Below are 13,687 nucleotides of genomic sequence, written 5' to 3'. Positions count from 1 at the left end.
TAATCTCAGAATGACTCACATTTTTATTACATTCTTCATAGAGTAAGGAATGAATGGACCCATCATAGCAAACTGACGTTTCTGTTCCCAGAGGCTGCTCTGATGGTGCTAATGTCAAACAAATTTTGGATGAACACTTTCCAGTATTTGGAATGCAGCTGTATTTGTAATTAGTGAGTTATTAATACGTGACAAATATTTTAATAGCATAGATGTGTGTCGTGAAAATAAAAAGCACAAAAAAATTGCTCAAATATTATATCCTTCTACAGCCTCACTAATAATTTCAGCACATTTTGTCCATATTTAAATTTTCTAATTGTTTTCCATGATTACTAGAAAAAAAAGTTGTTTATGAATTTCTTCATTTTCCAGAACGCACAAGAACCCTTTAGATTTCTACAGGTGCTCTGTAATATGCAACTGGAACTCACCTCAGCAGCAGAAACTAAAGTCTAATATTTAGTGCCACCTGCTGTCCAGTAAAAAAACAAACAATTCCACACATCATAAAAAGTCCACAATGTCCCATACAACAAAATGTGTTTAATGACCATAAAAATACAGTACAAATAGAAAAACAGTGTAGACCTTTGAGGAGCTTCCACTAGGTGTAGAGGTTGCCATGTGCATCATTAACTCTGGTTAATTTCTGCAGTATTTCCATATTCGGACTTGTGTCCAGCTAGAGGAAAAAGAACAAAAGACAAATCATAATCCTCTTGGTTGTGTGCTTAGTAAATATAAATGGATAAGTAATAATGGGTAAATAATATACAAGACAGGTGGTAAAAAGTAAGACCCCACCTTCACCTGTGTTCTAAGACATGACAGGGTGGGTTTATAGGTCTCCATGGTAACCGAGTCTGGGTGGATGACATCACTAAAGCACTGGAAGAGCACAGCTGGTACATGCTGAACCTGGCACTGATTCAGCACTACAGAGCAAAACAGAAACACACACGGGCATGTCACTGAAATTCTCAAAACCCCTTTCAAATGCTGTCCTATCCAGTGAAAGACATTTTCCGACTAAATGACAAATGATGAACAAACAAATGACAGCAAATTATATTGGGTAATGTGACAATGTTACAAAATATTAGTAAATATATGATTAATAACAATAGCGCATAAAAATAACAATAAAATGCCACAAAATGTGACATCTGATTGCACATAACATTCCTAGAAGTGAGGGCGGACTTACAGTTTTTGAACTGCAGGGTGTCCGAAAACGCCTTATGCATTTTCTCAGACATTGCATCATGATTTTGCTAAACACATTCAGATCAGTAACGTGTTCCCATTGGTTCCTGACTTTTTGGACACCCGGTGAAATCAAAAGTTCGTTACACATGCCTGCCTCTACTTTTATTGAGCTACATGTAGGAAACACTAATGGCTGTAGGGAATTTTTTTTTAACCAAAATGAAAGCATTGACATGGAATGTCTGTGAGAAGGCAGAAGAAGAGCGTAACGTGGTGGGCAGGTATTTCTGTCATTTCTGATTTTGTAATTTAGAAATAGAGAATATCTGTATCTAATTAGTTATTTGTAAATGACAGTTATGTGATTCGGTGGATTTTACAGCAAACACTCACCAGAAATTCTCTGCCACACCAAAGAAAGGAAAAACGTTCTGCCTAATAATAATCACTTCAAACATTATTTTATCACAAGTTCCCATAAACATACAGTGGGGGTCCAAAATTATATGGGGTTTTCCCCCGATATAAATTTGGAAATAAACAGCTTTTAGAATTTTGAAATATTTAAAATAAAGAAAGTACATATTAAATATTTAATATGCAAGATTCTGCACTATTTCTAGGTCCATATTTAAATGTAAGCAAATTTGTGACATTGAACATGGTACTGTAACTGCTTTGTACAAAAGGTCAGATGTTCCTCATGCCAAATCTCTTATACTGAAGCATGTTTTCAGACAACACCCTGATGGACTTGATCTAAAATGGATCAGAAGTTTTTGCACAAACTTGGAGTCCATGCCAGCTCGAGTGTACACTGTCATTAAAGGGGACATACCAAATACTAACAAACTTATGTAAATAATTCATGTAAATATGTCAAAGATTCTACCTTTCACTCAAGCTGTAGTCAATATAAAATTTGCAATGAAAATTATTGCATTCAGTTAGAAAATAATGCAAAATTTAAGTAATTTCACTAGTGCTCTCAGACTTTTTGACCCCACTGTACATGTCACTGCAGCATATCAGTGTGCAAGACAACAGGTTTGCACTCTCTTTTATTAATCCGCATACTTTAAGCAAATTGGATGCTATCAACTGTGATGGCACTAATCTCTAATTATTCTTTTTTATTATTAATAAAAATAAAAATAATAATTGTCAGTATCTTGCAGCCGATTGTGTAGTTTACTGAGAAGTACATGTGCCCATCCCTGAGAATAATGAAACCCTGCACTAGTGAGTGTTTTTCTCGTGAGCTGTACCGGCAGCAGGCAGGCCTGTGATGATGTTGGGCTGCTCTAGCAGAGGGCAGTGCAGGTTGTCTGTAAAGGTACTGGTCTTTAGTGCACGCAGGAACGGAGCGGCATTGCCGTTCACGTAATGTGGAGTTTTATACTCAGCGAGTGGAGAATCAGACAACACAGTCACAGACAGTCCTCTGCTCTGCATGCTGCCCAACACCTATGGATAGAATAGAAATGTGTGGTAACAAACTGCACGTACACTACTAGACAAACGATTGGATGCACCTGTTCATAGAAGGGTTTTTTTTCCATATTTACCATTTGCTACTATTTAAAAATAATGATGAAGACATTAACACTATGAAAGAAGACATGAAATCATGTAGTGACCTAAAGCCTCATGCCATTTTCTCAATCAGCTTCATGAGGACACATCACCCAGGAGGCTTTTCATGAACTTATCATTGATTACACAGGTGGATGTTGACCTGTTATGGCATTACTGCCTGTTGCACCTCCCCTGTTACCCATAGGACTGCTGCTCTTCCTTCCTTGCCACCATGCCTAACGCAACCAAAATCATACAGGCCTCCCCAGTGACTAAGGCTGTAGCAAGCCCCATTGGGACCATAAATGCATGCTCAGTGCCACTGGTTCCATATGGTTTTCTCCTATTACTCCTAATAACACTAAGGCATGCTTGCCTAACACAACCAGAGCCATACAGACCTTCCCAGTGACCGTATCAAATGGATTCTGAATTTGAAAACTTGGCAATACAAGTAAAAAAAAAAAAAAAGATGATGACTGCATTCCTCTGTTCCAGAAAGGTTCATTCATGAAGCACTCTTAAATTAGTGGAGCAGACATTTTAAAGTATGAATTCTGCAGTGTATACCTTTTCAGCCCACTGGAACAGCTGGTCTTCAGCAATATAGCATGTACACTGGCAGATAAGAACCTGTGGCAAATAGAAGAACACATTCAAAACCTTCAGTTTCTCTTAGTCAAACATCTGAGGCTCTGAATGCAATCCATAGTGGGTAGGCAACATCAGTGCATGTGTACTAACAGATGGACAGCTCTTTTGCTGGTAGAAGACACAGCCAGGTTCTCCCGGGAGGGGAGCCGTGTCTAGACGGGTGGAACCGCGACTCCGTTCATTCCATAGAGACACCCACCCGACCTGCGTCCAGCCCTCAGAACTGAGAACGTAGGCAGAGACAAAACCTGGCCCCAGAGACACGGTAATCCATAGATAAACACAAATACCCTTGGAACACAACATCTCATGCGGCTGTTTTTTTATCATGCCGAGTTACTGAGACTGATTTTAAAGGACTGTTATCGAGCGACTTGAATTGTGACATGACATCAACAAATACAATTACATTATACATCATCTGCAACAAAAAGGTGTATTACACACAGAAAAACCATGTCATGTTTGAAGTGTGCTTAATGATCCAACATTACCCGTGATCAGGGGACTGAATGGGGATTTACCTGCAGCATTTGGTCCCACTGCTATGATCAGATCAGAACACTGGAGCTTTTCAGAGCTCTCTACTGCTTTTGAAACTTCTGGACACCACTTGATATGAACCTCTCTGTACAAGATAAAAGAGTGATTTCTCTCATTAGTGTGTCTCCAGCTAACATTACTACTCCTGCAGTATACAGCGTTACTCACACTGTGCACTGGTGACATGTTTAGCAAGCTACTTTTTCATTTTTTCAGTCTCTCAGAGACATTAAATCATCTTTTTTTTAAAACCATTATTCTACGTTATAAACTTTATTGTCTTGAACAAACTAAGTAAATTTTACTTACTTAATTGCTTTCATTTAATTACTTCCACAAACAAGTGGTCTTCATTTAGAACGCAATTTCAAACAGCCAGTAAGAGCTCAGTTACCTGGGTGAAACTGCTCAAGAAAATGTCAATTGTGTGCAAACCTTCTCCAGCAATTTTATATATATATATATATATATATATATATATATATATATATATATATATATATATATATATATATATATATATATATATATATATATATATTTTATACACACTCACACACACAAACAAACACACACACCTCATACACATCCACTTTTCTTTAACACTTTCTTGGTCACTGCATAATTCCATATGCATTACTTCATGGTGTTAATGTGGCCCTCCTAGCCAGCTGGATACCTGCTTTTTTGGATACAACACATGCCAAGACCTTCCACAGTCACAAAAGACAGTATGATGTAGTATTTGATATAAATACCGATAATATATCCATTGTTCTTTTCTTGATTTCTTGTGTCTTATACAGTTGTGCCCAAAAGTTTGCACACCCAAGTCTAAATGCTGTTAACAAAATAAGCGGGATCATAAAAAACCCATGTTGTTGTTTATTTAGTACTGTCCTGAATAAGTTGTTTCACGTAATAGATCTTTACATATAGTTCACAAGACAAGACAATAGCTGGATTTATTAAAAAAATACCCCGTTCAAAATTTTGCATACACTTTATGAATACCGTGTGTCGTTACCTGGATGATCCACAACTGTTTTTATGTTTTGTAATAATTGTTCATGAGTCCCTTGTTTGTCCTGAGCAGTTAAACTTCCCACTGTTCTTCAGAAAAATCCTCCAGGTCCTGCACTTTCTTTGCTTTTCCAGCTCCTTTTACATATTTGACCCCTTTCCAACAGCGGCTATATGATGTTGAGATCCATTTTTTCCACACTGAGAACAATTGAGGGACTCATACACAACTATTACAAAAGGTGCAAACATCCACTAATGATCAAGAAGGCAACATGATACATTAAGATCCGGGGGGGTGTAAACTTTTGAACAGGATGATCAGTGTAAACTGTTATTATTTTGTTTAAAGATGATTTTTTTTTTTTTTTTTTTTACCATTTAGTACTGCCCTTCAGAAGCTAGATAAGATAGTTACATGTCTCCCAGAAGACAAAATCCAGGTAACGACACACAGTATTAAGAATCAAGCATATGTAAACTTTTGAATGGGGTAATTTTTTAAATAAATTCAGCTATTATCTTGTCTTGTGGACTGTATGTAAACATATGCTATGGGAAATAGCTTATTCAGGACAGAACTAAAAAAAAAACAACGTGATTTTTATGATCCCGCTTATTTGGTTAACAGTATTAAGATTTAGCAGATTCTGCAAGGGGTATGCAAACTTTTGGGCACAACTGTACAGTTGTATAATGTACACAGTCCGTCTTCAGCTGGGTTTGCTCCCTGTCAGTCAAAACAAGCACGCATCCTGTTGAATTTCGAAGGATTCTGGGAACGATGGCAAAGGTATTAAACATCAAATACGTCACATGGTCACCTCGTGACTTTGTTGAAGGTCCCAGCATGCACGCGCACAAGAAAGTATCCAGTGTTACTGGGTTTCTATGGACACCGGGTAACTACGTAAATACGTAACTACGGGTACGTCTGTTAGCTGATAGCATGAGAAGAGGGGCTAACCGAAACCGAAAGCAACCGAAAACGAGCTAAACCCAAGCGCGCTGCGTCCTTCATGGCTGTTGCTACTATTGTTTAATATTTACAAACTTCATATAGATTACAGTTGAATTCCACAAACCTGCTATAAACACCTGAACAATTCGATTGATTACAACGTAAATTCTCAAAGACCAATTAAGTAGCAAATAGACATCAAGACTGCATCCCACATTTACTCTCAGTCTCACTGGGCTTCATCGGATACTTCATAAAGACTCGTGTGCCCTACGTAGCGCACTATTTATTATATACTGAGTCATTTGGGATTCAGACTCGGTCATTTGGCTAACCGGCTAGCTAACTGACAACAAATCAACACACCTTTTCTCTTCTATTTCCCGACGTATCTGTAAATCCTCTTCGTTTTCTTCCTCTGCGTCATCGTAATCATCTTCTTCGACCGCTCTTGAGTACACAGATAAAACCTCACCAAAAAACGTTGCCATTTTCACAGACGTCTGGTGCAGCACCTGTCAGCTTGCTAATGTCGTCGGTTTTCTTCTTCTTCTGAATCTGAAACAGCGGATATTCATCTGAAAGTTGTATTAGCGCAACCTACTGGACCGGAATATGGGCAAGGACGTCCAGAACCTTCTCTCAAATTTCTTGATATGCTGAAATGTTTATCTTTGTGAAAGTAAATAGTGTTGAGCTACTATTTTATACCTCCCACTACAAAAATAAAAAATACGGGGGCATATATATATATATATATATATATATATATATATATATATATATATATATATATATATATATATATATATATATATATACATACATACATACATACATACACACACACACACACTCGAATAACTGCTTATTCTCTAACAGTACTGTTCAACTTCTGTCCTTATTGTGCTTTTACATATAAATTCATCTCATTAAGGATTTGGTATTTAGCTGGTGATGAGAATAAAAGTGAAATTTTACAACACCCCACAGCGAGTGTGAGACTGTCTGTTCTCAGAATATGTAATATTAGTCTACTTGCAACGGGTGATAAACATATACAGTTGCAATCAAAATTATTCAACCCCCATTGCAAATCAGGTTTACTGTCAAAATTTACAGACTTTCAGCTGTTTGCAATGAACAAATCAAACAAAAGCAGTTGAAATAGTTCAACACAACGAATGCTTCAAGTGGTTTCCTCAAATTCAACTGAAAATGCAACTTATGATTTCTCCAGTTTCAAAATTATTCAACCCCTTCATGGCAAGTAGGGCTGGGTAAAAAATATAGATTCTCTGATTTTAATCGATCTTCACTATAAAGAAACGATATCGATTAGGGAAATCCCCGAATCGATTCTTAATGAGTGTGCTTTACTTGAGAGGAAGTGAATATTATCTGTAGTTCGCCTCCCGTCCTGAACATGTCGCCATCTTTCATGTTTTGAATTTTGAAAACGGTTTTATTTCTTAAACGTTTCAAGTTGTTCATGAATTTCACTGTTGCACATTTACAATGTTTTTGTTTATTTATTCATTTTTACAGTAATGTGCATTGTGCAGTTTACAAATACACATTTACAAAGTAAATGTGTATTTCACTAATATAGCTAAGTTACCAGGATTTATGTTAAAATATGGATTCCATGTCTGCGAAACTACTATTTTAATGAAATATTGATAACTAATCAATATTGAATCGAAATCGAATTGAAACCATATAAATAAGAATCGAATCGCTAAATTGGTTGCAATACCCAGCCCTAATGGCAAACATCTCTAGTGTCTTGAGCACCCTTTTGCTGTTATGACCTGCTGCTAACAAGATGCATAGCTTCTGGCAGCGTTCCTGAGGAATCTTAGTCCATTCCTCATGAGCATTGGCCTCCAGTTCAGTAATATTCTTGGGTTTGCATGCTGCAACCGCCTTCTTCAAATCCCACCAGAGATTTTCTATGGGGTTCAAGTCAGATGACTGTGATGGCCCTGTAGAATCTTCCAGGACTTCTTCTGCAACTAAGCCTTGGTGGAATTTGAGGTATGCTTGGGATCATTGTCCTGTTGGAAGGACCAATGACGGCCAAGCTTCAGCTTCCTCAAAGATGGCATAACGTTTTCTTCAATGAATCCATCTTGCCTTCCACATGCTACTGGTTTCCAGTGCCAGAGGATGCAAAGCAACCCCAGAGCATCACAGAGCCATGCTTGACTGTGGACAGAGTGTTCTTTCTTCATTCTTCTTCCTCCAGGCATACCACAGATCCATCGTGCCGAAAAGTTCCAATTTTGTTTCATTGCGCCACAGAACAGAATCCCAAAACTTTTGTGGCTTATTTATATGATTTTGAGCCGACTTTTCTTGTGCTTGTGTGTCAATAGTGGTGTACGTCTTGGAGTTCTGGCATGGAAATCTTCTGCATTTAGTATGCACCTTACTGTGCTCACTGAAACCTCTGTGCCTGTTGCCACCAAGTCTTGCTGCAGGTCCTTTGCAGTCACTTGAGGGTTTTTCACAACCTGCCTTCTCAGAAATCTAGTTGCAGCCGTTGATAGCTTCCTTTTTCTGCCCTGTCCAAGTATTTCATATATATTCTGCCTGTAGCCAGTTCAGGTATTCCATGTGTTCCAGCTTAAGCACACCTGGTGCAAATAATGAAGCCCTTGATTGGTTGCATCAGGTGTTCTTGAGACAACACCTGTTTTGCATATTTGTGCTGTTGTGAGAGATTCTATTCAGGGGTTTGAATAATTTTGAAACTGGAGAAATCATTATAAGTTGCATTTTCAGTTGAATTTGAAGAAACCACTTGAAACATTCAATGTGTTGAACTATTTCAATGGCTTTTGTTTGATTTGCTCATTGCAAACAGCTGAAAGTCTGTAAATTTTGACAGTAAACCTGATTTGCAATGGGGGTTGAATAATTTTGATTGCAACGGTATGTGCAGTTATCAAAATCTATTGTGTTTATATTGTTGTTATTTTTTCTCTTCAGAAATCACTCCATTTCTCATCACTGTGTGCTTCCCTGACAATGACAAAGTGGAATACATCAGAAGTGGGCAACAATTAGTGCAAAGGAAGAGGTAGATATCTAAAGTTGAGGTCATAACTTTACATACTCCTTGCAGAATCTGCAAAATTGTAATAAATTTTACATACCCCTTGCAGAATCTGCACTTAACTTTACATCCTTTACATACCCCTTGCAGAATCTGCAAAATTGTAATAAATAAATAAATAAATAAGAGGGATCATAAAAATTGCATTCTATTTTTTATTTAGTCCTGCCCTGAACAAGCTATTTCACATAACAGATGTTTACATATAGTCCACAAAACACAATAATAACTGAACTTACACAAATGAACCATTTCAAAAGTTTACATACGCTTGATTCTTAATACAGTCTGTCGTTACCTGGATGATCAACTACTGCTTTTATGTTTTTGTGATAGGTGTTCATGAGACCCTTGTTTGTCCTGAGCAATTAAACTGCCCACTGTTCTTCAGATAAATCCTCCAGGTCCTGCACATGGACCAATCGACAGACATAATGCAACGCCAGATCTGTTTTTTTCTTCCCAGTCCATCCACGAAGGGATCAAGTGCTTTGTTTCTCTTTTGTAAGTTGATTCAGATAAAAAAGCGAATAAATGAAAAGTCATATAAATGTGAGATATGAGAAGTGATATAAATAAAAGGAGGTCAGGAGCTGCCCTGCTTCCCCAGTAGGAAGAAGAGAGGACGGTTTGTCACCATAAGTTAGCAATTTAGCTCATGTTAGTGTTAGTAATTATTTCATTGTGAAATTTAAATCAATACATCATGCTGAGCAGGGACACGTGTGAAATGCAACACTTTACAGAAATGCCCTTCCCTCGACAAAATGAATGACGTCAGAGGGACTTTGATGAGACATGCCTTGAAGACTGAAACTCCAAAATCTGGTGCTCAGACCGGATGGTGTCACGTGATCACTCGGCAGCTCCGTCGCGGATCCATGAACTTGTCGAGCTCGAATGTGTCTTTTGGTTTGGAGGCGGATGGAGCTGAGGAAAGCACTTCCGGTTGGTCGGGGGTGTAAACACAGGCAACAGGAACGTTAGCTGTAGAGTGCTACGGTTTCGGTGCTGTAAAGGATGGAGCTAAGGCTCTCAAATAGTTGTCATAATTGTGCGCTTTGGCTTTGCAGCTTTGCGTTATGTGCCATCATAGGTAAGTTAAATATTTATAGCAATAGCAAAGAAAAAAAAAAAATCTGTAACGCTAACCAGATTCTGTGTTCACCGAGATCCAGCGCCATTCAGTTAAAATGTCTGTATGGTTAGGTCACTCTTTTAATAACTCCTATTAAATAGTACATTAATATTTGCCATAGCTATACAAAAAGCACTGTAACAATAGTACAACACGTGTATAGCGAGTTAGTGGCGGTTTCTTCTTTTCAGTTTCGGTGTCTCATTTATACATTTATTTACATGCAATAGAGTTTTAGTATACACTCAGGTATTTAGTTGCTCCTAGTAACATTAGCAAGCTAATTAATCTGTTTATGAACTTGGGCTAAAGCTAAGCGTGTGCTAAGGCTTCTCAAACTGTTTTGCAGACCACCTCAACACAGATTTGAGTTGTTCACACATTAGGCTGATTATTTAATTAGGCTAGCTAGGACCAACACTTAGAACAGTTAAGCTTTTTTAGCAAGGCCTGTAACCCATAACTGCTCCTATGTGTTGTTTGGATTGAGCCAAGTTTTTAATATTTTTACTCTGTTTCTGTCACAGGTTTGTATCCAGTTGCTTCTATAGAAGTGTACACTCCTGCTGAGATGTTTGTAGAAAATGGAACTACTGGAGTACTTAAATGTACTTTCAGATCGACTCAAGTGATCAGTAGTCTAACATCAGTGACCTGGTCTTTCATCCCAGAGGGCTCTTCAGAGTCTACTGGTGAAACTGTAAGCATCCTTTTCTCTTCTTATGTATGTGTGGTGCTATGTTTAGAATTGTAAACAGGAAGACCTTGAAAGGAAATGTAGTTTCAGACCATATTAACATAGGCTCATGTCGTCTTGTCATGTCACGTTCATAGAGCAGTCTGGTAAATATATCTTTCAGTTCTTTTTATATCTTTCTTTTTGTATAAGGAACTCAAATAATGTGACACTTGGCTGTTTAGCTGTTTCTTATTTGTCTTTGATTCATGATTCTTGATGTGGCATTTTCATCTAGAGTTACTGTCTCTTGAGTGGCATGTTGGTATCACTAAAGCAGGTTGTTCTGTGCCTGAAATGTCAAAATAAAGCCAATGGAGTCAAAAATAACCAGAGACACAGGCAAAACTGGTGTGTCTGAATCAATTTGGTGACTTAAGAAAGTAGAACACAGTGACCATCTTAGTAAAAACAAATGGCCTGAAGGAAAACCATTAGAAGAAACGACACCATTTTGGTTTAGCTTATCTTTCCTCAGCTGTTGTATTTATCTGGTCATGTTTGTTTTTCAGATCTTCCATTATGCCGGTGGTAAAGGGTTCCCAGACAGCATTCAGTTTAAGAGCAGAGTTGAGTGGGTGGGCAACCTGAACAAAAAGGATGTCTCCATTTGCGTCAGTAAGATGCAGTTCTCCGACAACGGCACTTACTCATGCGAAGTGAAGAACCCTCCTGATATAGCAGGCAACCCTTCACTGACTAAGCTCAAAGTTGTGCAGAAAGGTAAACAGTGATCCAGTGATTTCTGTATGGCCAAAGGCTTGTAGACACCTGACCGTCACGCATATATGTGCATGTTGAAAATCCCATTCCGGATTGAGCCTCCCCTTTCCTATTATAATAACCACCACTCTTCTGGGAAGGCTTTCGACTAGAGTTTGGAGCGTGGCTGTGGGGATTTTTACTCATTCAGCCACAGGAGCATTAGTGAGGTCAGCTGAAGAGGCCTGGGATGCAGTTGGTGTTCCAGTTCATCCTAAAGGTTTTCAGTAGGGTTGAGTTCAGGACTCTGTGCACTCGAGTTCATCCTCTCCAAACTTAGCAAACCATGACTTCATGGACTTTGCTTTGTGCACAGGGTCATTGTGATGCTGGAGCAGGTTTGGGCCTCTTAGTTCCAGAGAAGGGAAACTGTAAAGTTACAGCATACAAAGACATCATGTACAAAATATTAAAAATTTGTGGTAACAGCTTGGGAAAGACCGACATATGGGTGTGGTGGTCAGGTGTCCACATATTTTTGGCCATGTAGTGCATTCAGTACTGAGTTTAATCAGGCTTAATACCAGGACTTTTCCCAGTCTGCTACATATTTTCTCCCTTTCTCTTTTGCCCACTTAATTTAACAGACTATACACTCTTATAGATGTTTTCCTCACTTACTCTACTGCTATTTCTTAATCCCTTGTCAGCACTCGTTTGCTTGGCTCCTCGATCTGAGATCCTCCGAGGATCTGAATGTATAGTGTATAGAGAGTGTGTGTGTGTGTGTGTGTGTGTGTGTGTGTGTGTGTGTGTGTGTACTCTCACAGATGGACAGCTGTTCTGCTTGTAGAAGATACAGCCAGGTTCTCTGGGAGGGGAGATGTGTCTGGATGGGTGGCATGACATCAACCAACCTTATAGACAATGTCTCTTAAAAGTTAATTATAGCAAGGCCTAGGGCCTGACCAAAGAGAGGAAGTGCAACACACAGCACACACACCCAAGAGCATGAACTCACACACACAGACCCAGAGTAATCAGAATAACAAAGTAATGGCTAATGATTATTTTACCAAATCATACTGTACATATGCTAATGACAATGCAGAAAAATCATGCACTTAACCATGATAAAGCAGAAAAAGCATACCGGTGATAAATGTCCTCACTCAAAGTCAGATCAGAAATGCCATAAAAAGCAGAAGTTGGTTTTAAAAAACAAAAGGAGAATGGATCGAGTAAATGCAAACTCAACAGGTCTCAAGAAGTCTGAGGCAAAACTAGTCGGATTGGAAAGAATCTAAAAAAACCCAGACAGGACATCACGCAGACATCAGATATAATGGTATTTTGGGCAAACCAGGGGTGTTTCAACTGTATAAAAAGGGAGCCCTGTTTCAGGGGAATTTCAGATCACTCTGGGACGTCCCTCTGTGTGGATCTTGTGTGGTGAGCAGCAATAAACCCTTGCTTTTCCTACTCATGGCTCACTGTGTTTTTTTGTCATCTTCAAACTGATGTAAGTACTTGATGATATAACTTAGCTGTGTTTAACATTTTGGAAAATTAGAGACAACATGTGCTAAACTTTTGGCTGGTAGTGTAGCTACACGTAACTGATCTTAAACACCATGAATATCCCCAGAACATGGATAATAAATGTGTTATTGTTCTACCCCTCCTAACCAGCAGGAGCGGTGAGGATCACCTGGATACCTTCTTTTGTGTATGCACACGTGTGCCAAGACCTTCCACAGTTACAAATTGACAGTATGATGTAGTATTTGATATAAATACCTATAATATACCCATTGTTCCTTTTCTTCGTTTTGGAAGTCATGTACACCTTACAGCAAAGGTGTCCAGTCTTATCCGCAAAGGGTTAGTGTGTGTGCAGGTTTTCATTCCAGCCAAGCAGAAGCCATAAATACATACAGTGCATCCGGAAAGTATTCAGTGCTTCACTTTTTTCATATTTTGTTATGTTACAGCCTTATTTCACAATGGATTAAA

The 13,687-nt window shown here is 38.5% G+C and overlaps 2 protein-coding genes across 3 annotated transcripts; one reads left to right on the top strand and one right to left on the bottom strand.

Moving 5' to 3' along the window:
- Positions 1 to 526: 526 nt before the first annotated feature.
- Positions 527 to 6,537, bottom strand: psmg1 (proteasome (prosome, macropain) assembly chaperone 1). Of its 2 annotated transcripts, none has more exons than XM_017488245.2 (7): positions 6,338 to 6,537; positions 3,969 to 4,072; positions 3,535 to 3,692; positions 3,361 to 3,423; positions 2,481 to 2,679; positions 814 to 938; positions 527 to 685 (listed from the first exon to the last, which is right to left on the bottom strand). In XM_017488245.2, the coding sequence occupies exons 1-7, from the start codon at positions 6,460 to 6,462 to the stop codon at positions 608 to 610; spliced, it is 852 nt and encodes a 283-aa protein (XP_017343734.1). In that variant the 5' UTR covers positions 6,463 to 6,537; the 3' UTR covers positions 527 to 607.
- A 3,455-nt stretch (positions 6,538 to 9,992) lies between these two features.
- LOC108276994 (myelin protein zero-like protein 1) lies at positions 9,993 to 13,153 on the top strand. Its single transcript, XM_017489228.3, has 4 exons — positions 9,993 to 10,191; positions 10,761 to 10,933; positions 11,482 to 11,692; positions 12,502 to 13,153. The coding sequence occupies exons 1-4, from the start codon at positions 10,116 to 10,118 to the stop codon at positions 12,522 to 12,524; spliced, it is 483 nt and encodes a 160-aa protein (XP_017344717.1). The 5' UTR covers positions 9,993 to 10,115; the 3' UTR covers positions 12,525 to 13,153.
- Positions 13,154 to 13,687: the final 534 nt, after the last annotated feature.

The sequence above is a fragment of the Ictalurus punctatus genome, chromosome 16 (genome assembly GCF_001660625.3).
Source record: "Ictalurus punctatus breed USDA103 chromosome 16, Coco_2.0, whole genome shotgun sequence".
NCBI lineage: Eukaryota > Metazoa > Chordata > Actinopteri > Siluriformes > Ictaluridae > Ictalurus > Ictalurus punctatus.
Note: the sequence above shows the minus strand (reverse complement) of the source record. Positions and strands in the feature narration are given on the sequence as shown.

Coding starts and splice junctions, on each gene's coding strand:
- psmg1 (XM_017488245.2), bottom strand. CDS start 6,462: ATGGCAACGTTTTTTGGTGAGGTTTTATCTGTGTACTCAAGAGCGGTC. Junction 4,073..6,337: donor CGGGAAATAGAAGAGAAAAG/GTGTGTTGATTT, acceptor TATCTTGTACAG/AGAGGTTCATATCAAGTGGT. Junction 686..813: donor TGTCATGTCTTAGAACACAG/GTGAAGGTGGGG, acceptor TTTTTCCTCTAG/CTGGACACAAGTCCGAATAT.
- LOC108276994 (XM_017489228.3), top strand. CDS start 10,116: ATGGAGCTAAGGCTCTCAAATAGTTGTCATAATTGTGCGCTTTGGCTT. Junction 10,192..10,760: donor TGCGTTATGTGCCATCATAG/GTAAGTTAAATA, acceptor TTTCTGTCACAG/GTTTGTATCCAGTTGCTTCT. Junction 11,693..12,501: donor GCTCAAAGTTGTGCAGAAAG/GTAAACAGTGAT, acceptor GTACTCTCACAG/ATGGACAGCTGTTCTGCTTG.